This window comes from Dipodomys spectabilis, unplaced genomic scaffold, assembly GCF_019054845.1.
Source record: "Dipodomys spectabilis isolate Male_0828 unplaced genomic scaffold, ASM1905484v1 ptg000240l, whole genome shotgun sequence".
NCBI lineage: Eukaryota > Metazoa > Chordata > Mammalia > Rodentia > Heteromyidae > Dipodomys > Dipodomys spectabilis.
In genome coordinates, this window is record NW_024870917.1 from 4,429,088 (window position 1) to 4,455,568 (window position 26,481).

At 45.3% G+C, this 26,481-nt stretch overlaps 1 protein-coding gene across 1 annotated transcript in view; it reads left to right on the forward strand.

Annotated features, from left to right (window-relative positions):
* The first annotated feature begins 290 nt into the window (after nucleotides 1-290).
* Nucleotides 291-26,481, forward strand: part of Vapb (VAMP associated protein B and C) — a 48,276-nt gene continuing 22,085 nt past the window's right edge. The window contains exons 1-2 of the mRNA XM_042699267.1: nucleotides 291-300; nucleotides 401-468. Coding sequence (XP_042555201.1) covers nucleotides 411-468 — 58 coding nt within the window. The 5' untranslated portion in view covers nucleotides 291-300; nucleotides 401-410. The remainder of the gene's footprint in view (nucleotides 301-400; nucleotides 469-26,481) is intronic.

The window sequence follows — 26,481 nt, forward strand, 5'->3', positions numbered from 1 at the left end:
GGCCCCGCCCCCTGCTGTCGGAAGCCCCGCCCCGAGACTCGGCCTGCGCCTGCGCACTGCTCCGAGGGACTCCGGGTGCGCGCGCGCAGCCTCCCTCCCGCCCCTGCGGCCTGCGCCGGGCACCGCTTCCCGCTGCCGGAGCCAGCCAGCTGCTGCTTGCGTGCGTACGTCCTTGCGTGTGTGCGTGCGTGCGTGCGTGCGTGCCGTGAGCTCGCCGGCACCGCGGCCTCGGCCTCGCCCTCCGCCCCTGCGCCTGCACCGCGTAGGCCGCCCCCCCCCCCCGCGCGCCCCGCCGCCGCCCCCCGCCCGCGCCGCCGCCCCCTCCGGGTAAATTTAAAGGGGGCGCGGCGTCCCGCTCGGTTCAGGTGACCTCCCGGGGCCTCCCGCAGAGTGCCCCGCCGCCGAGGAACATGGCGAAGGTGGAGCAGGTCCTGAGCCTGGAGCCGCAGCACGAGCTCAAGTTCCGAGGTGAGTGTGCGCGAGGCCGCCCGCCCCGGCCCGCGCCCCGGGAGGGGAGCGGGAGCCCGGCGCGCGGGTGACGTCGCCACCCCGCCCCCTCCCGACGGCGCGGCCGGGCCCTGCGCGGCGGCCACGTGCGCTCCCGCCGCCCCCGCCGCCTCCGGCCGTCGACGCGCCCGGGGCCGGGACCCCGTCCGTGCGCGGGGAGGCCGCCCGGGCCCGGGCGCCCGCTGGTCGGCCCCGCACCTCGAACCCCCGCGGGTCCGCGCACACCTCCCACCCCCCACCCCCCCACCGGAACGGGACCTCGAGGAACCAGTGGGCACGCGGAGCCCTGCACGGCAGGACCGGACCCGGCCTTGAGCTCCGCCCTGAGCCCGGCCCCCAGCCCTCCAACCACAGCCCCACTTCCGGCGTTGGGGTGGTTAATCGGGCTGCGTCTCCGGGACGGCCTTGCCCCGGGTGTCTTCGAAGCCCCTCTCCCGGACCTCGGCCTCCTGCCTGACGAGGGCCGCGAGCTGAGCTTTCCTGCTTTCCTCTTGGTGAGGGAGACAAACGCACGCAGGCGGTGACGAGTGTGCGCGGGGAAGAAGGCGGACCCAAGTGATGGGGTGGCCGGCAGGCTCACACGGAGGCTCCCGCGTGTGGCCCAACGTGGCGGAGCCAGTGGAAGCCAGGGCACCCCGGTGGGGAAGTAGTGTGGAGTAACTTGGCCAAGTTACCCATTTGGCACCTGGCACACTTGAACTCCGCCTTCCAAGCTCGCGGTCCGAACCACTGCACTGCCGGTCAGGCTCCCGGGAAAGGCTCTGAGACCGTTGTTGCCAGTTTGTGAAATGACCTCCTATGAGGAACTAACAAATCCCTCCCCCCACAACAAAACAAAACACACCCAATAGTTCCACAACAGTGCTGGGGACTCTGACTTAGGATGGTCTGTCACTCTGTCTTAGGACTTGAGGATGGTGTGAGAGTGGTGTGCATTTGGTAGAAGCTGTTCTGAGTTGTGGGCTTTCCGGGTTAAGGACGCATGGGTTAGCCCTCTGCGATGATGGGAACAGCAGTGTGCTGCAGCTCCCTCCCAAGCTCAGCGGAAGGGAAGCCCTGAGATAGCTATGGACTGTCACTTTTCCATAGCAGGGCTCGGGATTCTGCATCTTGTTGTCTTCAAAGCCTTTATCTGTGTGTGGACCTGAGCTTTTCAACACATAGTTTAAGTAACAGATTATTTTAAAATAGGCTTTGTGTTAGATGATTTTGCACAACTGAAGGTTAACCAGAGTTCTAAGCAATAAGTGCTGGTTAACTAAGAAGGTTAAGTGTTAAATGAATCTTTGAGTTAGAATGTTTGCAACTTTCAGTTGGGGCACTGGTGACTCACACCTGTAATCCTAGATGCAGGAGGCTGAGATCTGAGAATGATGGTTTGAAGCTATCCTGGGTAGGAAAACCTGAGACTCTTCATGTCCACAAAGGAAAAAAAAAAACGAAAACAAAACAACCAAAAAAAAAAAACCCGAAACCTAAGCTGGACACAGCTGGCTCATGCCTGTCATCCCAGCTACTCAGGAGGCTGAGATCTGATGATCTCGGTTCAAGCCAGCCCAGGCAGGAAAGTCCGTGAGACTCCTATCTCCAGTAAACCACTAGAAAACCGGAAGTGGTCCTGTGGCTCAAGCGGTAGAGAGCTCGCCTTGAGCTGAAGAGCCCAAGGACAGCGCCCAAGCCCAGAGTTCAAGCCCCACGACGACAAAAAAAAAACAAAAACAAAAACAGAAAAAACAAAACAAAACCAAAAAACAAACTAGAAGTGGCAGGGCACCGGTGGATCAGGCCTGTAATCCTAGTTACTCAGGAGGCTGAGATCTGAGGATAGTGGTTCAAAAGTAGCCTGGGCAGGAAAGTCTGTGAGACTCTTATCTTCAAAAATCCACCAGAAAACCGGAAATGATGCTGTGACTCAAGTGGTAGAGGCTAGCCTTGAGCTGAAGAGCTGAGGGACAGTGCCCAGGCCCAGAGTTCAAGCCCCATGACTGACAAAACACACACAAAACAACCAGAAGTGGAGCTGTGGCTTAAGCGGTAAAGTGCCAGTCTTGAGTGAAAAAGCTTAAGTGATAGCTCCCAGGCCCTGAGTTCAAACCCCAGACCTGTCACAAATAAATACATCAATAATAAAAACTAAAAAAAAAAAAACCCCAAAACCATATTGACCTTTCAACCTGTTTGTGAGGATGTAACCCCAGTGTAAGTTGAAGGGTATCTGTACTCGAGTTCCTGTGGTAGGTATTCTTGAGTCTGTGGGAGAAAGGAATCCAGATGGCTGCCATGAATCTCATGAGCCCTGGGTTTAAGGAAGTTCTCACACAAGAAGATGGGCTTGGTCCTTGTGTGAATCGCACATTGATTTAGTTGTGCCTGCTTCTTGTGTCAGATACCAGAAACCAACTCAACCTAGGTTGCATTTCCCTAGGGCTTCATGTCTAGGGAAGAGGCTGACAGGAGAACTGTCCAGGCAATCCATAGGGCCCCAGGAACACTGTGGAGGTCAGCTCAAGGTTTCACTTAAATGTGTGAGACTTTGGGCCGCCACTTCACTCCCCAAAGCCGTGGGTCACCTTTGAGTTGACATGGTTGATGCCACATTTCCTTGCCTCTAGTGGAAGTATTGCTACTGTTTCGGAAGTCCATGTTGGGGTTGTCCCACTGCTTTGTGAATACACAACCCAAGTGGCTATTGGTTGTTTTCTTTAGACATCTCAATTTGTCATTGCAGCTTCTCAACCTGAGAGGTTGGCGGACTAATCTTCCTGGCCATGGTGGGCCAAAGGAGTGATGGCCAAAATATCACTGGCTATTTTTGTTAGGGAAGTGGTCCAGAAGAACTTTGGGCATCAAATCGTTGAAGGGTATTGCATCTCACTTTAGAAGAGCCATCTGTCTGTAGGCCTGTGCAAATCACTTTCTGAGGTTCTTACTTTGCTTTAAGCTTGAAGGCAAAGATGATAAAATTAGAGGCTTAATACTCAGGTTTACTGTACAGAGATCATTAATTTTGGTCTTTTTCTGGTTACCCAGGGTCTTAACGGATATGATTTTGCTTAAGAAAGTAATAATTGGGGCTGGGAAGGTGGCTCAGTGGTAGAGTGTTTGCCTTGCATGCATGAGGCCCAGGGTTTGATTCCTCAGTACCACATAAGCAGAAAAAGCCCGAAGTGGCGCTGTGGCTCAAGCAGTAGAGCACTAGCCTTGAGCTGAAGAGCTGAGGGACAGTGCCCAGGTCCAGAGTTCAGGTCTTACGACTGACAAAAAACAAAAAAAGTAATAATTAAAGTATCTATCATTCAGAAATTAAAAATGAACCTTCTGGGGCTGGGAATGCGACTTAGTGGTGGAGTGCTTGCCTAGCATGCATGAAGCCCTGAGTTCAATTCCTCAGTACCACATAAACAGAAAAAGCTGGAAGTGGTGCTGTAGCTCGCTCAAGTGGTAGAGTAGCTAGTCTCGAACAAAAGAAGTTCAGGGACAGTGCCCAGGCCCTGAGGTCAAGTCCCAGGACTGGCAAAACAAAAAACAAAACAAAAAGCACAAAAAAAACCCTCTGTTAGGTGCAACTTAACAGCACAGTAGGATTATGTACCATGATATTCTTTGTGATCTTTGGAATTGTATGTGGTATGTTAGGGTTTAAAAATTATGCAAAAGAAAATAATACAAGTGTGCACAACCTCATTAAGTGTTATGGGAAGTGTTGTGTTAAATATCCCAAAGAGAAAGACTGGTGGTTTTCTGACAGGTACGCGACACAGGTTGCCATGACACAGGCTTTATCTCGACTTAGTGCATCTTCACGGCATCTTCTTTAAACCTCAGTGTAAGCAGTTGCTACTTTGGACTGTTCTGAGAGTGAAGGGTTTGGAGACCCAAGAGACAAAGATAGATTCATTGTCACCTGTTCTGTTGGTGCCAGTTCTTCCCAGGTCTAACCCTTTCCTGCTGTCTCCTTCCTCGGAGGTCTACTTGGGTCCAGCTCTGAGAGAGCTTTGTGAACGAGTGCCTCTCAGAGAATCTTTTATGTCTTCTTCCATCAAATTCCAGCTGTGGTAAGTAGCATGTCATGTACGTTTTGCGCTGTTGTCCAACACTTCTTTGCAGCTAGGACACTCTTCTGGCAATGGTATGTGAGAGTGCTTGCTAACCATTCTTGCTAGGTTGAGGCTCAAACCTACCATGTCTTGTTCTGAGCCTAAGCCAGCAGCCTAAAGGATGTCTGGATCTTGAGTTGGTTGGTGGGAACAGCACCAGTGGACTGGCGTTCATTACCACTGTGGCAGGTAGGCACTTGGGCACTGTAAGTACTGGTTTAGGGACACTGTCTTTGTTTGAGGAAAACAGGCTTATTAGAATCATTAATTCAGCCCCCTGGAGTTGATGTATAATTTAGGATTGTTTAGGAGGTTATAAGGAAAAATCTAATACCCTGTGGATATAGTCCATTCAGTGCAGTAATTATCTTTCAGATGCTAAGTACAACATTAATTCTTTAGCTTTAATATAGCACTGATTTCCTTAACATTTCATGATTGCATAGAGCAGACTGTGTTTTACAGCACAACAAAATGTCAGAAGTGTGCTTAAGATTTTTTATGGTAGTGGTTTCAATCCATCCTGAATAGATTATCTTCATTTATTTAATTATTAACCAGCTTGCTTGTCAAAAGCAAGTGGTATTAAATTAAGCTGGAGTCAAACTTAAATTATCATAGACAGTACTCTATACTTCTGAAGTCTTTTTTTTTTTTCTTTTTCTACCATTTGAGCCCTTAGGAAACACTGAACTCTTGTCCCTGGAAGGAAAATGTGAACTGGAAGTTAACTTCCTTTTATCTCCATCTCCACTTCCTTTTCTTCACAGTTAATTCCCCAGGGGAACATGTAGCCCCCTGCCCCATGCTTGGGAGCACACTTGGGAAACAGGGCTGTTCCTTTGATGTAAGTGGTTGTAACCTGTGCCACGTTAGGCTCATAATTACCTAATGGCTTTTCATCTGAATGTGGATTTATTAAAATAATTAGTCTGAATTGACGCTTATTAAAGAGCTGGACTCTTAAAACATTAATGTTAACTTTTATTTATTAGAATCATATAACATCTTTCTTTCAAATGCGGAAGGCAAAATCCTGGGCACTTTGACCCTGCAATATTCCCACTGAGTATTGGAAAAGGAAGGGAGGAGTCATGGGTGTGGGTTATGTTGACTATCATCCACACGCTTTCCTCAGGCTGGAGTTTTAGAACCTGAAACTTGAATTTTTACATAAAGAATTATCTCCATATATGTGATATATGAGGATTGCCTCACACATCCCCGCCTGTAGAACAATTTGCTATCTGGAGAATGACCACGATGGGCAGAAATGCGCACAGCTTTCAGCAAGATGACAGGTAGAAGAGCTCAGGAGTGCTGGGTTCCATTAGTCAGGAAAGGGTTGCCATAGAGCCTCTTTAATAAAATAAAATAAAAGCCTCTGCAGTGATTTTTGCACAGAGGATTGTGGGAGAAACGAAGTTGCATTATGGTTTTTAGGCTGGCTTCCTTGTTTTCTGTCATTTTAGGCCCCTTTCAGGCTGTCATCAGTGTATCATATCCTGAATTGCTTTGGCCTTGCTCAGCGGGTTTGCGTATTCTTTGAAGTTTTTACCCAGCAGACCTAGGCAGCTGGCTCTACAAAAACAAGACTTGTTTAAAGAGAGCTCTTTAGAGAAACAAAGTTACTGAACTTGACAGTCATTTTAAGAGTATTTTAAAAAATAAAAACATGGTAAAATAGTATCTCTAGAATATCCACTTTTTGAAATGTTAAATGCTCTGTTTAAATAAAACCTGTTGATGCCAAAATCCAGGGTTTACTATCTTGCATGGGTGGTGGTGGTAGGGGGAAGACTTGATAAAATGGTATAGCCCGCTGGGAAAACTAGTGTGTGTGTGTGTGTGTGTGTGTGTGTGTGTGTGTGTGTATATATATATATATGTATATATATATATATATATATATATATCTCATGTACAAGATATTAAAGGTAAATGTTTAAGTTGAATTATTTAACGTTATATGTGCGTGTATACGTTTAATGTGTTTTGTTGTGGATGCTGGATATTGGTGTGTGTGTGTGTGTGTGTGTGTGTGTGTGTTGTGCTGGGTATTGACCGCAGGGCCTGGAGCTTGTTGGTGTGCAGTCTACCATTGAGCTGTGCATCTTATGCCCAGTATCTTATATTAATTGCATAAAACTAAAGACATAGAAGTACTTTCCTACAGAAGTACTTTTTCTTCATCTGTTTGGAAGGGTTATTACTATCTTTAGAATAGGTAGTACTGGGGTTGGAATTTAAGGCCTCATGTTTGCTAAACAGGGCTCTGCCATCTTTTTTGGATTAGTAGGTTAGTATTTCTCTTCACCTATACTGGATAATGTCTTCACCAGGCTTTTGGTCTATGCCTGTGTGTGCATTCCACACAGGCCCCAAAGTCCTTCTGGTGGGAATATGCTCTGCTGATGTATACAAGGGGTTTGAAGGCATACACAGATTTGATTTGAACAGAGCCCTGTTTTTGCCTATTTGGGGCGGGGTTAGGGAAGTGACTGTTTACAGGAGGATATATTGAGATGGCATCCTATTAGATTATACTTGGAGATGGTGGCTATACTTGGACCACCTACCTGGAGCTGCATTGTTTGTGGTGTGCACCACAATTTTAGGGTCCCAAGGTCCTTGGGTTATCTTAAAGGGCATAAAAGGGAAAGCTAACAGCAGAGGACATGGTTGTAAAGGGATGAAGTGGTGGACCTCATCTTCACTCAGTTGGGTTGGGTCTTGGAGTTAAAAATTATGACAACACTTTTTTTTTTTTGGCCAGTCCTGGGGCTTGAACTCTGGGCCTAGGCACTGTCCATAAGCCTTTTACTCAAGGCTAGTACTCTACCACTCGAGCCACAGTGCCACTTCCAGCTTTTTTGAGTAGTTTTTGGAGATAGTGGTCTCACCGACTTTCCTGTACAGGCTGGCTTTGAACTCAGATCTCAGATCTCAGCTACATGAGTGGGTAGGATGACAGGCATGAGCCACCAGTGCCTGGTGACAATCACACATTTTATTATTTATTTATTTGGTTGGTTATGGGGCCTAAACTCTGGGCCTGGGCGCTGTCCCTCAGCTCTTCAGCTCAATTCTAGCTCTCTACTACTTGAGCCACAGCTCTACTTCCGGCTTTTTCTCCTTATATGGTGCTGAGGAATGGAACCCAGGGCCTCATGCATTCAAGGCAAGCACTCTACCACTGAGCCACCTTACGAGCCCCCAGTCACATATCTTTTAATGCAAGAGTAAAGATAAGGGAAGGGAAAGATGAGCATTTCCGGAGTGCACACGCTTCATTTCCAAAGATAATAACAGGGTCCAGAGACTGGCAGGTGGGTGTTTTCTAGTCCTTACCCCGCTAATAATCATCCTCTGTGAGACAGGCTTCTGGGTGGGATGCCCTCCATGATCCGGGAACTTGCCCCTAAGAAGGCCACAGCCATGACGGCAGTGCAGACGTCTGACCCAGGTTCTGTGCTGACACACACACACACACACACACACACACACACACCTGGGTGGGATGCCCTCCATTCTGTGCACGCACACACACACACACCCTTATAGCCATAAGGCAGGTACACACACACACACACACACACACACACACACACACACACACACACACACACACACACACACACACACACACACACACACACACACACACACACACACACACACACACACACACACACCCTTATAGCCATAAAGCAGGTACTAATGGCTGTCAGGATAATTTCTTAAAAATATCAATTCATCAAGGATTCTTCTTTGAATTTTTTTGGAGGGATATGGTGACTATAGAGCATGCTTAAATTGACCTTGTGAGTGTTTGTTCAGATCCTTCTGATATTCATGATTCTTTGTATTTAGAAAGCCTTGCCTTTTTGACTGTGATCCTGCTAGACTACTTCTTGGCAGGTAGGGCAGAGCTTGTCTGATAGAGATCTTGTAGGCTGTGGGTTTAGAGAGTGGGGATCCAAAGAGGTCAGGGTGCCTGGTGTCTGTAAGAACTGGCCTTCCCAGGTGCCTCTAAACTCTGCCACAGAGAACCGTATTGTTAGCCCTCTGTGCTCCAGTCTTGCTTTTCTTTGGGCAGAAGAACAAATAGGTGAATTACTTGAGACTTCTCTCAGTGTAGTATGTCACCTTAAGGGGACAACTGAAGTGATGTTTTATTCTGTATGAACATGCCTTGGAATGACACCATGCTCCAAATGATATCCAAGTACATGAACTAGAAACCATGTATGTCATGATCATCTTTCTAAGACGACATCCAGGGTGGAGATTCCCAACCTTCCCCCACTCCCTTGCTTTGGGATTTTCTTCATAGACAAGTCCTGGGGACAATATTTCCAGACTTTAACCAGAGATGGGTACTTTGCCATGCTCTGAAAGCTTCTGGTGGCCCAGGTTTGGGTTTGGTTTGGGTTGTGAACTGGTGAGAAAATCCTGGTCTTTTTGAGTTTCCAGTCTCCAAGTGTTGCGAGACAAGGAGAGAAGATAAGGAATGAATTCTTGTGGTCTGTCTGTCCCCAACTGGGGGCTTGGCAAAGGCTGTGCCAGTTCAGCTCTGGGCTTGATCTACTGGGAAAGATGACATGTGAGGGAGATGAGGCTGTGGGTGTTTTTGTAGGTACTCCCTCCCTGAATTCTTGCAGCAACCTAGAGGGGTATATTGTAACCTTCAGGTTATTAAGCCGGGTCATGAACTGAAGTTAGGAGTGGAGCTGGGATTTGAACAAAGATCTATCTGGCTGCAAAGCCATGTTTCCTGTCTTTGTGCTGGCCTGGTTTTCTCTTGGAAAAGATAGGTTGGGTGTGTGACTGCCCTTGGCTTTCTTAGTTATTACATTGTTAAGGAGGTGACAGGAAGGCTGGTAACAGGAATGTGGGAACAAGAGAAGGCACTGAAAGAGAGATGGGATACAAAAAAAAAGCAAAGGTGTTAAATTGTAATTGTCTCCTTGGCACTTCTTACATAAAGGACAGTTGCTGTGGACATTAGAGTGAGTGCAAGTGACTTGAAAAGAAAATGTCAAGTTTGGTGTCCTAACTTGGTCACTTCTCATTATGCATCATTTATGATTAATGTTGAAAGTACTGTGATTGTGCTAATGACCAACTGTGTATTTCTCTCTGGCCACCCCTACTTTATGGCAATTATTTTCTAATTCCTCTTGAATAAACAGTGCATTTTTGGGTTGATTGGCCACTGTTCCAGTGTTTTATTTTAATTAATTTTGTGTCAGTACTAGAGCTTGAACTTCAGTCCTGGGTGCCATTCTTTTCCTTTTTTGCTCAAGACTGATGCTCTATCGCTTTAGCTACAGCTCCACTTAGAACTTTTGGGTAGTTAACTGGAGATAATCTCATGGACTTTTCTGCCAAGGTTAGCTTCAAACTGTGATCCTTCAATCCCAGCCTCCTAGTAGCAAGGATTATGAATATAAGCAAGCCATCAGTGGCTAGCTTTTTGTTTCAACATGTTGGTTGGGGAGAAAAGGGCAGGGGATGGAGTGTTGCTTTCCTGGGAAAGCTTTCACCTCTTCCAGGACCAGGACTTGGCCAAGCGTGCCCAGCTATTTCAGACTCTGCATGCGCTTGCCTCACTTGGCTGTTAGCGTCACTCAGCCAGCCTCTACCATGGTGTCCTTGTTAGCATGAGGGGCTCGGAGTCTATGGGACTGTTTGCAGCTCCATACTCAAGAGTCTGTTTTAGCTGAAGGAGAGGTCCGTTCAGATTGCCGGCACTTTTCACATCTTTGGCACATCAGGTAGCCCTCTCTTCCAGGAGCCCACTGCTTCTGTTAGAAACCTTTTCTGGAGAATTCTCACTGACTTGTTTCTTGTGACTTCTGTGTGTCACTGACTTATTTTGTTAGGTTCTCTGTGCTTTGTTTACTTGTTGCTTGGAGTTCTGGTAGGGTTTTGCCCTACGGTTTCTCAGTGGTGACTGGTAGAATATATTCTTTCTTTACTGTTATTTCCTTCTCCTAGAACCCTAAAGATGACTGTATCCTGGCTGGGACATCTTTCATCATTTGGTGTGTAACCAGAGCCTTGTCCTTAATGGAGGCTTACCGGGATTTGTTGTTGAATTGACTTGTTGGCATTTAGATGGATCCTGATGACTCCTGTCCCTCCTCGCCCCACCTGAGTTAGGTGCATTGGGGCAGGATCCTGTCCAGCCTACCTAGAGCATAGGTGTTGGGTCTAGAAGATGCATGTCTTCTAGAGAAGTTCACAAAAGCTGATCTGCCCCTGTGGATATTTTAGTTTTATTTTTAAAATTATTGCCTTGTTGCCTTTCTTCTTCAAAGGAAGATTCTGTCCCTTCTTTGCCTACCTAGCACAGGGCTCGGTAGAGCACAAGACTTGGCACTTAGCCACGTGCAGCAAACACCTGTGTGTAGTCTCTTCCAACTTGGGAGAAGTGAGAGCCTGCTTCCTGAGCTGTGATTGCCCTTGCTTTCCTTATGTACAGCCCTTGTACACACCCTCCACTCCCACCGTCATGCCCAAGGACCTCGCTGCCGAAAAACTGCACTCTGCCTGCGTGACATCGGTCACCTTGTGGGTTCTGCCTACTACTTGCCGCTCTGCCTCCCTGGGCACCCTGCTTGCCTTCTGCTGCTGTGGGCACGCTTGTCCACGTCCATGCGGTGTCAGCGATGATGCTTGCTGCAGGGTCTCCTCCGCCTCTCCTCTGTTACCTTCCTGTCGGCCTCTTGAGTGCTCTACCTGTGCCTTTGTGGTAATAGAGGCAGCGGCTGCTGTTGCTGCTGCTCCTCCTCCTCTTCCTCTTCTTCATCCCATGCCTCACCCTGCCATCATCATGATCTTCATCATCATCCCTCCACACCTCACCCTAGCCCATATATAGAACTGCAGGGACTGTAAATACAACATGCTTCAAACTTATACCACACCACTCCCTCCCCTTGTCTCTCCATCCTCTTCCTGCTACTCATTGAATGGCATTTACACAGTTGACCAGTCCCCAGAGCCGGTGACTCAGATCTACCCTGCTCCCTCTTTCCCCTGGATGACTAATCATCTCCTAATGGACTTCCTGTCTGACTCTTTCCTTTGTCTCCACACGGAAGGAGCTTTCAAAAATGTGCATTTGATCACAGCTGTTGCTTGCTTAAAAAAAAAAAAAGTCACAAAATGTCTCCCTGTGGCCAGCAGAGTAAAGTTTAAGTTCTTCAGTGAGCCCCTTGTCTCTGTCGCCCACAGGAGCCTGGCATCGCCTCCCCTCGCGCTTGTGTTCCCTCATTAGCTCTCCACCACACCGTTTTGGCATATGCTGTTTCTATCACTGAAAATTAGTTTCTTCTCTTTCACTACTCTAGGGCCATTTCCTGACACTCTGCACTTACTTTGTTGTTCCCTGGGCTTCCACACTTACTGCTGTGGGTTACAGTCCATTATTTGGCTTCTTCCCCACGAGTCAGCAGGTCCTTTGTCAGTTTTGGACTACATCGCTTCCCCAGGTACCTGCACCTGCCACAGAACATGGCACGTGGCAGGTTCTCTGGCCAGAGGGGTGTTGTCTAAGAAAACAGGAGAAGACTTGCTGCAGCAGGTCTGGGCCTGCAGTTGTGTTGCTCAGGAAGTATCTGAAGGTTTTCTCCCATCTTCCCCACTGTTCTCACTTGCCCTCTCCGGTCCCAGGGCTCAACCCGGCCTCCTTTCCCATCACCTGTAGTCTTGCTCCTGTAGTTGGCCTCTGTTCCTGATGCTGTGACTTTCCCTTTACTTGATTTATCCTGTGCCCATGAACACACTCGGCCTGCCCTTCCCCATTTAAGCAGATGCCCAGTCTTCCACTGTGGCCACTTTGGGAGAGCAGTGAGTGCCAGCTACCGCTTTGTGTTCTCATTGCTTTCAATTTGCCATCCTTGCCTTCTGCCCAAGGCCTTCAGTTCACAGAGTTCTTTGTGTGACCCTTGTTGGTGATGTCGTTCACCTCTTTCTTACTGGATGTCTCCCAGGATGCTGACCTCGCAATGTAGTTCAGCACCCCGAACACCGTGTATTCCCAGAGGTCATCTCCAGAAGGATCTGGCGTTCCCTAGTTGAATGCTGGCTAGATATCCCTGTCTACTTCATTGCCATTAAAATACCTCATATTCATCCTGCCTCTACTGCTGGTTTACCCTCCCACTGTACTGTACTGTACTGTACTGTTAGTGTACAGTGAGTTGGGCATGTGCCAAATCGTAACTTACCTTCCACTCCCTTTCCCAGATCTCACCCTCTGGCAGTGATATCTTCTGCACTTTTTGGGGTTTTTTGATCAGTCATGGGGCTTGAACTCTGGGCCTGGGCGCTGTCCCTCAGCTCTTCAGCTCAAGGTGAGTGCTCTACCACTTGAGCCACAGTGCCACTTCTGGTTTTCTGGTGGTTTATTGGAGATAAGAGACTCATGGATTTTCCTGCCTGGGCTGGCTTTGAACCACGATCCTCAGATCTCAGCTTCCTGAGTAGTTAGGATGACAGGCATGAGCCAGCAGCGCCCGGCTTTTTGCACCTTTTTGCTGGTCTTACTCTCCCACAGTAGCTGGACCCTGTTCTCCTTGTTTGGGATTACTGAAAGAGTCCTGTGTCTGACCCTTTGAGCTATCCAGATTTAAAATAATTTTTAATGATTCAATTTTTAGTTGAAATTTGGTTAGGTTATTTCTCTTTTTAAAAACATCCACTGGTGCCGGGTACCAGTGGCCCTGTAATCCTAGCTACTCAGGAGGCTGAGATCTGAGGATTGCGGTTCAAAGCCAGCCCAGGCAGGAAAGTCTGTGAGACTCTTCTCTCCAATAAGCCATTAGAAAACTGGAAGTGGTGCTGTGGTTCAAGCGGTAGAGCACCCGCCTTGAGCTGAACAGCGCAAGGACAGCGCCCGAGCCCAGAGTTCAAGCCCCACGACCGGCCAAAAAAAGAAAAAAATTCACTGGTGCTAGAACTGACAGGTTCATGTCCACAGTTGTTAAGTTGCAGCCCTTCCAAATCAGGCAAACCATGTCTTTGAGCCTCAGCTTCACTCTCCCCTCTGTGCTCTTCTTTGGCCAGCTCATCAGGCTGTGCTCAGGTCCAGCTAGCTCTTGTGTATTCCTCCCTGGTGTACATGCACTCTGCAAGCCCATTCCAGCAGTGTTCCCCGCGGTGAGAGGTTTGCAGATCCAGCCACGAGCATGGGTCCCACAGCTGCTAGTAGCCTCTGAGTCCTGTGATCTCCAGTAGAGAGCTCAGCCTCTTTGTGCTCCCCCACTCTTCCCTGGCAGGTTGCCTACTGTTCATCTGATTTGGAAACAGCCCATCACAGAATGTCAGCCACCCGGGTAGAGGTCCCATTTGTTCTGGATGGGCCCTGGAGTGGTTCTATCTTCTCCATGCTCTGGGTGCAGGCAGCAGAACGTGCCATATTTAGCCCAAGAACCTAGTACAGAAACCCGGATCATCTTGTTTGTTCACCATTACCAAGTATCTGCATTGTTACAGATCCTGAAGGGTAGAGGTGAAAAACTTGGTATTTATGCTTCTCATCTCCTAGTGGGAAAGATGCTAAATGAAAATAGGACACGTTTTATAAATATGTGGGATCACAGGACTTGGGAGTAGCATTGTTTCTCTGTTCCACTGTCCTCCTTTCCCTCTCTTGTCTGTCCCTCTCCCCCACCCCTTCCTCCCCAACTATACGTTGACTTGTTGCTGTGCTGAGGATGGACCCTAGGGCTCTGCCACTAGATCCTGGTCCCTAGGGTCTATTTTAAGTGGGATGACTGGAAAGTCACCTTTCAGCAATGCTAATTGAACCGAGATTGAGACCTCCTTTCTGTCCTGGAGAGGAGGGAACTCTAGGGGAGAAGTTTGGGACTTGGGTTGTGCTGTGAGAGGGGAACATGCAGGATTCTAGTGGGGGTCTGGCATGGCATGTGGGTGGTGGTGAGGGATGTGTTGGGCACATGGCTTCTATGAAGATCCAGAGCTGTGGTTGCACCAGAATAGCAGCAATGGGAAGAAAGGAGAGAGTGCTGATTCCCAATCTGTTTTAATGGCTGCTGGATTGAGTGGAGGAAGCTAAGGTAACTGTATTTGGCCCAAGCATTTGAGTGAATGATGATGTCTTGTACTGAGATGAGAAGTGGTTGGGGTAGGGGGAGCCTCACTGTACTGAGTGGGTGCGAGGAGCACGTGTGAGATGGGCCTTTGAGTACTGGTTCAGCAGGGAGCCGTGCCCAAGATGCGAGTTTGGAAGTCATGGGCAGGGTGCTGGTGGAACACAGTATAGGAAAGAGTGATTAGGCCAGCCTTTCCACACAGAAGGCACTGAGCAAAACTTTGAAGAATGAGCACAATTTCCAAAGGCAGAGAGAGGGGACAATAGAAAATATTTTTTATCCAAGGCTTATAGCCTTTTCCCCTGGCCTCTTGTTGAATTTGTTTAAGAAGCTGCTGACCTGGATGATAATCTCTTTTTACTGGTATGGCCACTTAGGTTCTCTATTGAAAAGGAAGCCAGGCCAGATTATGCTCTAACTGATAAACCACATTCTACGATTTCTCACAGTTCACAAATTGAAAAGTCCAGTTGGGGCAGAGGGCTGTGGAATGCTAAGTGTGCTCGCTGGTGTCTGTGGTGGATGTGATTTTGTTGCATGGAGGCTATTCTCCTGCTGCCTGCCATCTGCGCTGGCTGGGGAGCCGGTTCTGAAACGCTAATTGTGCACTTGAGCCCTTCCCCAGTAGCAGGTTAGAGAAAGCCACAGCCATAACACTGAGAAATGGGGACCTTTTACTGCTTTACCCCTCTGCATCCTGATTGGGCAGATAGCTTCCTATTTTGTGTTAAGTTAACTATGTTGAGCTGGGTGCCAATGGCTCATGTTTGTAATTCTTAACTACATAGGAGGTTGAGATCTGAGGATCTCGGTTGAAAGTCAGCTGAGCAGAAAAGTCCGAGAGACTCTTTATCTCCAATTAATCAGTACAAAAGCTGGACTGGATGTGTGGCTCGAGTGGTCAAGCACCAGCCATGATCAGAAAAGCCTGAAAGAGCCAGAGGCTCTGAGCTCAAGCACCCATACCAACACATACACATATACATGTACCAGAGTCATGTTTGGGCCTCCTGTATGTAGGAGAATCTCTTTTTGTTCATTTTTGTGATCACTATAATCACAGATTTTGGTCTTTTAAGTAGGAACAAAACATACTAGATATGGGGGGGAGGGGGGAGGCTGGGAAGGGATGTGAAGGGTAAACCAAAGGAGGAGGCTGCAATGCTTGTTAAGAAATGTACGCATTATCCTGCCCATGTAATTGTAACCCCTCTGTACAGTATGTTCACAAATAAAATAAAATTTCAAATTAAAAAAACAAACAAAAACTATATAGAGCACTCAGAACCTTGGCGATTTAAAACCTTATTGTTTGACGGTGACCAGGTTCTAAATGCTCTACACATTCCCCAACGGAAAGAGAGGGCAGTAAGGAGAGTTGGACAGCATCGGTCTATCCCAGGCATCTTCGGTCTGCATCCTAGCAGGGCTTAAACCTCCTCACACTGTCCCCATTAACCAGTCGCATTTTTTTCCTTGCAATTCTGGGATTGCTGAGCAGTGTTAGGGAGCTCAGGATGAAAACGACAAGATAGAGCCCTGAGAACTTGGGTACCTTAAAACAGAACTGTTTTTTGGTGCCTCAGTTGTGAATACTCTCTACCTTCCATAATGAAGAGACAAGCCACCAAAGAGAAATAGACAGCATATTTCGGTCTCTAGTAGCTCCTATGTGCATCCTGGCTTGGTTCACAGGCCCTCTCTGTATCACCAGCCATAGGTCAAAAGATTTCTCTGAAATATTTGGGAGATCTGAGGAGGTTTTGGGAGCACAGGATGCAAATAACAAGAAAGAACACTTATAACTTGGTTACCTTAAAACCATTGTTTTAAGGTCCCCAAGTTTTGAGTGCTCTACACCTTCCCCAAAGGAGAGAAAAGCCGCTAAATAGAAATAGACTGCATTTTTCTCGCCCAGGCAACTCTGGTCTGCATCCATCAGGGCTTAATGCCCCTCACACTGTCCACAGAGCCCAGTCCAATTTGTTTCATCCAATTCTGGGAGAGCTGATCTGTGTTAGTCAGCTCAGGATGCAAACGACATGATAGAGCACTCCGAAATTGGTGAGCTTAAAACAGTTTTAAGGTCCCAAAGTGAGGATGCTGTACTCCTTCCCCAATGGAGAGACAAGCCTCCAAAGATATATGGACAGCACCGACCTTTCTCACTAAGCCCTAATCTACATCCTGTTCCATATACTGTCAACAATAACAGGTCCAATTATATTCCTTGCAATTCTGGGAGAGCTGAGAAGGGTTTGGAAGCACAGGATGCAAACGACAAGATAGAGCAACACAGAAATTCGACGCCTTAAAACAAAATTGTTTTTCAGGGCTCAAATTCTCAATGATCTACATCTTCCCCAAAGGAGAGATAAGCCTCTAAATACAAGTAGACCGCATCTTTCTAACCCAGGTTTCTCCGTTCTGCATCCTAGCTTGGCTGAAAGCCACTTATACTGTCCATCCACAGGAACCCGTCAAATTTTGTCTTCCAATTCTGGGAGAGCTGACCAGTGTTAGCGAGTTCAGCATGCAAACGAAAGTTTGAGTAAAGCAGATAAAGTCAGATAAGGTGATGTTAATGAAATGAACTCTAAGATATATATTCGAATGTTTTTTATTTGCTTTCAAGCGATTGCTTATGACACATTCATAAGATCATTTCTTTTTTACTTTGTAAGTCCCTCCCCCATTGTATAACAACTGCTTTCACTGTATTTCATGTCGGTATAATTTGTGGAGGGGAAGGGGAAAAACAATTCATTTAAATAGGGATACAGGTGGACCCATAGCAAAAATGCGATGTACAAGTCGTTATGTCCAAAACGAACTTTACAACTTTGGTTTGTGAGTGGTGGCTGGTATGGGAGAGGGGAGGACTGTGGGGGAGGGCAGGAGGAGGATGGGAAAAGATGGGAATGGGAAACAAAGAGGACGTTAAAATACTTTATAAAAAATGTACTCATTATCTTGCACCTGTAATTGTAAGCCCTCTGTACATTGTTTTCAAAAAAAATAAATGAACAAATAAATAAATTTAAAAACAAAAAACAAACAAAAAAAACATACTAGATATGTGTTAGCTGGTGGTATAAATAATATGTTTAGAAAAAAATTGTTTCATTTGAAATATTTTTGGAACTGATAAGTGAAAATTCATCTGTGTATAGTCTTCAGTTGTGGGCTACAATTTCTTAGTACTGGATGTAGTTAGACGATATGAAGCTTCTGTTCTTAAATATCCCTAGCCATTTTTCTACCTAAAAATCTAATGCATTAAAGATAGTATTTATCTTTAGATGAATGAAAGCTTCTAGTCATAAAGTAGCTTTTATCAAACATGCAGGTCTGAGTCTGTCTCAAGACAACTGCTAAGCCAAACATGTTTCAAGTGATAAAATACTAGTTTTCAACAGTATCCTAGTCACTGCCAATGTTTTTTGTATATATAGGGCATTCTAGGTGAGAATAAAATTTGTTCAGAAGAGCATCATATGGCTCTCACATTACATGTAGCTTTTTTGGAAAAATTACAGAAAAAATTCAGAACTATGCAGATAATGTAAGGAAAACCCAAATATGAACGAATTAATCATGTATTAGCCTTACTTTCAATATTTCTTTAGTGAAGAACACTTCATGAATCATTTAGACATGGTTTGTACTTTGCTATTCTCCCATTCACACCTCCTGTTTTTTGTTTTGTTTTTTGTCAGTCGAGAGGCTTGAACTCTGGGCTTGGGTGCTGTCCCTCAGCTCGAAGGTAAGCACTGTACCACTTTGGACTTTCCTACCCGGGCTGGCTTTGAACCATAATCCTCAGATCTCAGCCTCCTGAGTAGCCACTGGCGCCCGGCTATCCTTCCTGTTTTCCATACTTCCCAGAGGAGTTTAGTGTGAAGTCTTTCTGATTTTTGTTTGTATTTCCTTTACCAGCTCATGTTGTAGTTTTCATTGAACTTACGTTGCTTACCAGTTTTGGAGATGCAGATGTTGTTCATTCTTTTTTTTTTTTTGCTGGTCATGGGGCCTGAACTCTGGGCCTGGGCACTGTCCCTCAGCTCTCCAGATCAAGGCTAGTGCTCTACCACTTGAGCCACAGCACCACTTCTGACTTTTTTTGCTTATGTGGTGCTGAGGAATTGAACCCAGGGCCTCATGCATTAAAGGCAAGCGCTCTACCACTGAGCCACCTTCCTGGCCCTTGTTCATTCTTTTATTATCACTGTGTGACGTTTCTTGAGAGGATATTAGCACATTTATTAGGCCTTCTCTTTTGGTGTCACTTACTAATTTGTATCAGCATCAGTTAATTGCACATGTCCGTTTATGTGCACTGTGCATCTTCATTGTAGTCACCTGTCAAAATGTTGGGTTTTTTTGTTTTGTTTTTGGGCCAGTCCTGAGGCTTGAACTTAGGGCCTGGGCATTGTCCTTGAGCATTCTTTTGCTCAAGGCTAGTGCTCTACCACTTGAGACACAGTTCCACTTCTGGTTTTTTTGGTATGTGGTACTGAGGAATTGAAACAGGGCTTTATGCATGTTAGGCATTAAGTCACATTCCCAGCCCAAGAGGTCTTTTTGTGTGTGTGTGTGTGTGTGTGTGTGTGTGTGTGTGTGTGTGTGTGTGTGTATCTATCTATCTTATCTATCTATCTAATTTATTTGCCAGTCCTGGGGCTTGAACTCTGGAAGTCACATTCCCAGCCCAAGAGGTCTTTTGTGTGTGTGTGTGTGTGTGTGTGTGTGTGTGTGTGTGTGTGTGTGTGTGTGTGTGTCTGTCTGTCTATCTAATTTATTTGCCAGTCCTGGGGCTTGAACTCTGGGCCTGGGCGCTCTTCTTCAGCTCTTCAGCTCAAGGCGAGTGCTCTACCACTTTGAGCCACAGCACCACTTCTGGTTTTCCAGTGGAGAAAAGAGTCTCACAAGCTTTCCTGCCTGGGCTGGCTTTGAACTGTGATCCCCAGATCTCAACCTCCTGAGTAGCTAAGATTATAGGGGTGAGCCATCGGTACCTGGCAGTCTTTATTTATTTTAAAATGGTTCTTTATACATGCTGAATACCATTTGCTTGTCTGTTAAGCTACAAATCTTTTTGCTCCCCAGTCTGTTCTTCTAGTCCAGCATATGCCTTTGACAGGTTTTCCTGAGTCTGATCTTGGGCTTTTCTTAGCTGATTCTTTTGGATGGAATGGGGGTAACCTGAGGTTTGAACTCAGGGCCTTGCACTTGCTAGGAATGTGCTCTACTGCTTAATCCATGCCCTCCTCTTTTCCATTAGGGAAGACCCGTGTGGTGTTAGTCCTTGTGGAGTTAGCAGGGTGAATTTCATTTTCCTTCTGAAGGGTTGGGAAGTCAGTGAAGATCAACAGCCATGGGTGGGGTTGGCTGGGCTGCCTCTGCCACACTCACCCGGCTTCCTTCCATGTTGTTAGTGAGGGCTCTTGACATTGGTTTCTCTTTTGTGACTGTTGACTTCCTTTATTGATTTATAATTTGCTTACCATAAAATGCACCACTTTTAGGACACTAAAACTCAGTATTTTTAGCCCTCACCACCAGCTCCAGAACATTCTCATCATCCCAAACAAAAACTAGTACATTACTTGTCAGCCTACATTCTACCCTTGATCAGTCCTGGCAGCCACTTATTATTATTCTCTGTTTCTCTAGAGGTACATACCTGGCTGCTGCCCTGAGAGGAATCATACAGTATTAGCTGTTACCAGTCTTTTCTGACGGGCCTCTGTGGCTCAGCACGATGCTTTCAGGGGCTCATCCATGTTGAATATGACAGACACTATTCCATTGGATCACCATGCCGGGTTTTGTTGGTTCGCTCATCAGGTGGCGGCCATTTGGGTTGCCTCCACTTCTGCTGTGAGGAATTACACAGGTATAAAGCATGTGTACAAGTTCCTTTGTGGATGTATGTTCTCACTTCTCCTGACCTATCCAAAGGAGTGGAGAGGCTGGCTCCTATGGTGACTAATTTTCAGAGAAGCTGCTGGATTGTTTTCTGAGGCGGCTATAGATTTTTAGATTCCCACGGCAGTGTGTGAGCACTTGACACTCCCTTGTCCTCTCTAGCACGTGTCTGGGCGTGGTGTTGAGTGATCCCAGGGGACATGAAAGGGCCTCTCATTGAAGTTTTGCTTTTGTTTAGTGAATAATAATGTTGAACACATTCATGTTTGTGTTGGCCATTTGTGCATCTTTGGAGAAATGTCTATCCATCCAGAGTTATTTTTACGTCTCTTATCATAGACATACCTAGTTTGAGCAGGTGTTTTTCACTGCGTGGACTGTCTTTTTCACTTTGCCCTCTCCTCCCCTCTCTTCCCCTCTCCTCCCTTCCCCTCCCACGATGTGGCCCAGACTGGCTGGATGGCTTTAGTTTCTCTTGCTGTCATAGAGGTGCCGTGCTTCTCCGTTGCTGTCTCTTGAGGACAGGACAGGAGAGGACCATTTTATTAAGTGAGAACAATCTGTATTCTAAGATGTTTTTGGAAATTTTTTAAAATCTAAGTATGGGGTTCTTTGTGTGTGGTTACTTCAAAGTAAGCTATAGCATTGAATTTTCAGGTGGAGTTCTGCAACCCGGTGTGTACCATTAAGATACTTGGGTTGCCAAACTTTACTGTCATTCCCAGTGCATTGATTTAATGTGTGAGCTAACAGCCAATCAAGGAAATAAATGTAGTAAAAAATGACTAACTTTTCCAGTGTCCCTGCTCTTGAATTCTTGCTTAAGAGTTCTCTCTCTCTCTCTTATTCTCTTCCACTTTCTCTCAAATGAGCAATTTAGGAAAATAATTGAATAGTCATGACGTAAGCATTATTGACCTGAGTGAGTTTATGCGGCTCCCACTCCCGGGTGTCGGCGTAAAGGTAAAAGACCTCAGAGCTAGGCTTTGACCTGGCATCCCTGTTCTGGGCCAGACAGCAGCTCCAGAGAAGAAGCGCTTCTTCTGAAGTCAGGTGTCCTGCAGCTCACACAGGGACTCTTCTGTGCTGTGCATGGCTCTGCTCTGTGCTGGACTGTGATGAAGAATAGGGTGGGAAGAGATCTCCCCACCTGACCATTAGAGCAGTACACGCAATGTATCCAATGGAGAGCACAGTAAGCAGTCACCCAAGAGAGCCAGAAGGTGCCCATCAGGCAATGTCCTGGGAAGAACATAGCTCTGGGTGGAGTGGACAGAAACTTGCCCTGGGTGGGCATTCATTCATTCAGCGAGTGTATATCCTCTGGGCTATGCCTAGAGTGGTGTCACTGATCAGTTGTGGACAAGAGAAACCAAAATGCTGTGTCTGTGGAATTTCTTTCTATCCTGGAAGGAAGACTCGGGCCAACAGGAAAAGAAAGCTCCTGGGACCGGTGGCGTGCAGTGCAGATGGGTAGGAGGGCAGAAGGAGAGGATCCCTGTAATGAAAACAGATTACCAGAGGGTGAAATTTGGAGATGCCTGTCAAATGAACACGAAGTTTTCCTTTAGAGGGCTCATGTCCCCTATTTTAATATACTTTTCCCATGTACATAGTCTGTTGTATTGAAACCTCAAGCACAATTTTATTGCCCATACAAAATCCATCAAAAGTCATAGGCTTCCAGAGTCAGATTATTACCTTCCCAGAAGGTAATCTTTTTAGAGTTGAAGTGAAATATGGTAACTTGGTTTTTTTTGGAGGGATTGTGAAAAAGAGAGAGATTGTGTGTTTGCAAGACTATAAAATAATGCAGCCCTTTTTATGCAGGAGGAAAAAGCTGTTGTGAGGCTAATAACTTTAAGCTTGTATCTAGAAGGCTGAGACCTGATGGATTATATATCAAATTGGTATATAACTTATTTGGTAACACACACAGTATGAATTTTGAAAGTATTGTAGCTACATTAGGAGATAAATTACAAGAGAGTTGCATTTGCAACAGTAGAGTTTCATGAACTCCCAAAAAAGAAACACAAGCAATCTCTTTGCAAATCAAAGCGTCTTACTCTTTCTCATCTGTCCGCATTTGCGCACACACACATACTCATATATACTTTCAGAATACCAGTAGTTAAGAAATATGAGGGTACTATTAGAAGTGACTTAATATAAAATATAGTTTATTTCCTTTTTTAAAAAAAAACCACCTTCTAGGTTCTCAGCAGAACTGCCCAGAAGGTGGGGTTCCCAGACAGGAAAAGTGTATGGCACTGTCTCTCCCTACCAGAGTGCTTCACTGATTTTGGTTTGTGAACCCACATCAAATGTGGGTGACAGTACTCACTGTCCATTGTCTGTGTTCAGGTACATAGATGTCACAGCTTTTGTTGGTTAGGACAAAGGTAGAGTGGCTTGGATTTATCAATAGAGCACCAGTATTTTTTTTGCCCTGAAAGTTCCGTGTCCTCTCCTCCCCCTCCCCCTCTCCCACTCGCTGGGTCCTCTGTGTGTCCCCACTGCCCCCCCCCTCCCTTGTCCTTCACCCTTACCACATTAACCTCCCGCTTTTTTTATTTTTTTCTGGTTCCATAGTTTGGTTTTTTTCTAAAATGTCATATGTTAAAATCAGTGACTGTCACTTAGGAGCATGGTGCCTTTGTGTGGCTTGCTAGCTTATTTCTTTTTTAAGCACTAAATAGTATTCCATGGTCTGGCTATATCACAGTTTAATTTATCCACCTACTGACATTTGGTTTGCTTCTAAGGGTGTGGCACTTACAAATAAAGCTGCTGGAAATATCTATCTGTCTGTGCAGGGTTGAGGGTGATACACGTTTTCACCTTTCTTGGGTGAGTATCAGGGACAGTGACTGAGGGGTTATATGTGGAGATTGCGCTTAGTTCTTATTCTCAGCGGCAGTGCTGGTGCTGCCCGCCTTTCAGCGCCTGCTCAGTGCTGTGGGGTTGGATAGCAGAGGTGTGCTTCCTGGTTCTCTCATCTTGCAGCTCCAGTGGTGTGATGGGAAGTGTCTTTTCATGTGCTCGTTTGCCCCGGGCACAACTTTGATGAGTGTCTGTGCAGAGTTGTGCACATTTGAAATCAAGCTGTTATTTTTCTTCTTTTGACTTTTAAGAATGCTTTGTGTATTTTGGTGGATGGCCGTGCTTTCTTGGCTGTCTTTGTCAGGTATTTTCTCCCAGACTGTGTCTTGCTTGTGCTTTCATTCTCTTGACAGTGTTTTTGCAGAGCAGATGTTTTTATTTTCAGTGGAGTCCAGCTCATCATTTCTTCCTTTCATGGATTGCGCCTCAGCTGCTGTTCCTAGATCCAAGGCCATTTCGATTTTATTCTGGTGTTATAGGAGTTTTATAGTTTGGTATTAGAAGTGCGTTTTATTTTAATCTTTATATTATGGTAGAATTGAGTTGCTTAGTTAAAATACAATTCTATATTTATCCCTTAAAACATTATATTTGCCATTTAATAGCAAATGGGCTGACAAGATGTTAAGGGTTCATGAGGCAAGAGAGAATTCTGAGTTCACTGGGGGTTCTCACAGTTACTTTTTACCATTGGTGGGACATGAGCCCTTAAGTTATCCTTTTGTAAAGTAGAATTTACATTTTCTGAAAAGTCGTGTTAGTCATGAGTCTCTCAGTATTACAGAAAAGTGTTTGAACCATGCATAGATTAGGAGAGTATTTAAAATATTTAACAGAATGCTTTTCTACAAATTGATGTTTTCCTCACATCTTTGTTAGCATTACTTAGTGGTACAGAGGGTCTCCAAATAAACTTACATCATCTGATTGATGAATTTAGCTAGCCAGTTTTGAAGAATGTACAGCACCTGGAGCTTGACCCCTTGAGGATTGGCTTTCTTCCTTGACCTTGAGGCTAATACTTTGTAAATTTCATGTTTCATTTTTGTAATTGACACCAAAAAAATCAACCTTTTCTTCTTTGAGTTTTAATGATGTACATATTTCTGTTGGTTCTATGTAACTTGCTTTCTAAAACAGGTCAAGCCCAGGTCATCTTACTTTCTTAAGAAACATAATTGAAAAAGACAAAAGGGAAAATATTTAGGACTGGGGAGGGTGAAGGAAATCATACTGTGTTTTGCTACACCTAGAACCTTCTAGAGCTTATTAGGGAGTTTGTTGGTGTTCAGTTAATGCTCTTCTGGGAACATCGTTATCAAACTTACATAAATTTTCACAGGTGGACATGAACATAAAGAGAGCATAATGAACATTATTCTGGTATATTAGATAGAAGAATAAAACTTCTAACATGTATTTCTGATTTCTCCCAAATTCTTGTTTTTTTATTTTTCTTCCAATTTTCATTTTAGATGCTTAGTTTCTGGTTTTATATAGATGCTACCTGAAACAAGAATAGAAGATTAGAAAGAAAATGATTAAATGTATGTGTCATGTATCTAGAGACAGAAATCATTTTTTAATCTCTTAGAAGAAAAAAAATCCAACTTTTGAAGATTTCATTTGTAAAATTGACTTTGTACTTTATAAGCAATGTTTAAATTCATTGGTGATAAATATGCATGTTTGTATAGTACAATCCCATTTTTTACATAATGCTTTAATGGAAATGGCAGTTTTATGAAATGGAAGTGACTAGTAAAATTCTGAATGATGTTCATAAGCCTTTCCATCATTTTTATTGAGGTTTTGTATATTCTAATTCATTAATACAGGGGAAAAGGAGAACACTAACATGGTTTATCTCCTATAATTACTCAAATTGAATAGAATTTATTTTCAATAAAATTCTTAGAGAAAATTGCCCAAAGTGGGGAGAGGAGGAGGATTGGCCTGTTTTTATGAAATGTCTTCATTTTTCCCTGTGGGACTTGGCTGTTTTGCCTGTGATGTTGTTTTGTTGTGTGCAATTACAGCATAGCTGTATCCAGTTTTCACATATAAAAGCTATCAAGTCCAAGAAATCCCAGTATGTAAAGACCCAGGATTGAATGTTAAGGAGAAATATAGTCTACTGATTTTATTCTGCTTATTGCTGCAAATATTGCTTGTCTTTTAATACTTTAGATTATTTTTTAAACATGTGATTCATGTAATCCATTTAGTTTGCTATATATGAGATGAACCTAGGGAAATTTTCACAAGAAACTTGGTGTTGGGAGTTAAATTTGGTTTATTTTGTAGGGTCTTCTTCCTCCACTTCAGAAGGGAGGAAGGGGAAGAGACATTACCAGCCAGTTAGTAAGCTAAGCTTAGTTTCACCACAGTGAGATGTCTGTACATTTTGGGGAGTGGGAGGCCATTATGCACTCTTAGCCTTCTGATATGAACACATGTCCATGTTCTTGAGGCAGAATCATGTTGAAACTGTTTAACCTTAAGCTTATATCTAGGAAGCTTTTAAGGCCTGGTGGTTGATTTCCTTTTCAAGGATCACATTTATACCTGGAAGCTCATCCCTCGGAGTCACCTTGTCCACTGTGTCTCCTTCCCAACTCAACTACTCAAGTTGGAGCTCTGCTCCCTGGAGGTGTAATTGACTAGTGGGTTTATGGATCTGTGGGTGCCCATGTAGGTTTGCATGTCTTCCTGCTTTCCTTGGCCCTAGAAAACCACAGCTGTTTTTAGCTATCTTTTTTTAGCCTGTGCTTACTGAAGTGATTCCCACCTGAAGCCGGCAGAGAGTTTGTTCAAGATTAGACTTTCTCTGTCATCTGAGTCAGCCCACGGTATTGGAGGGTGGGTCAGGGAGAGTTCCAGAGGCTAGTGCTCCCATAATCCCCGGGATACTGTCTCAGCACCAAGTGTCC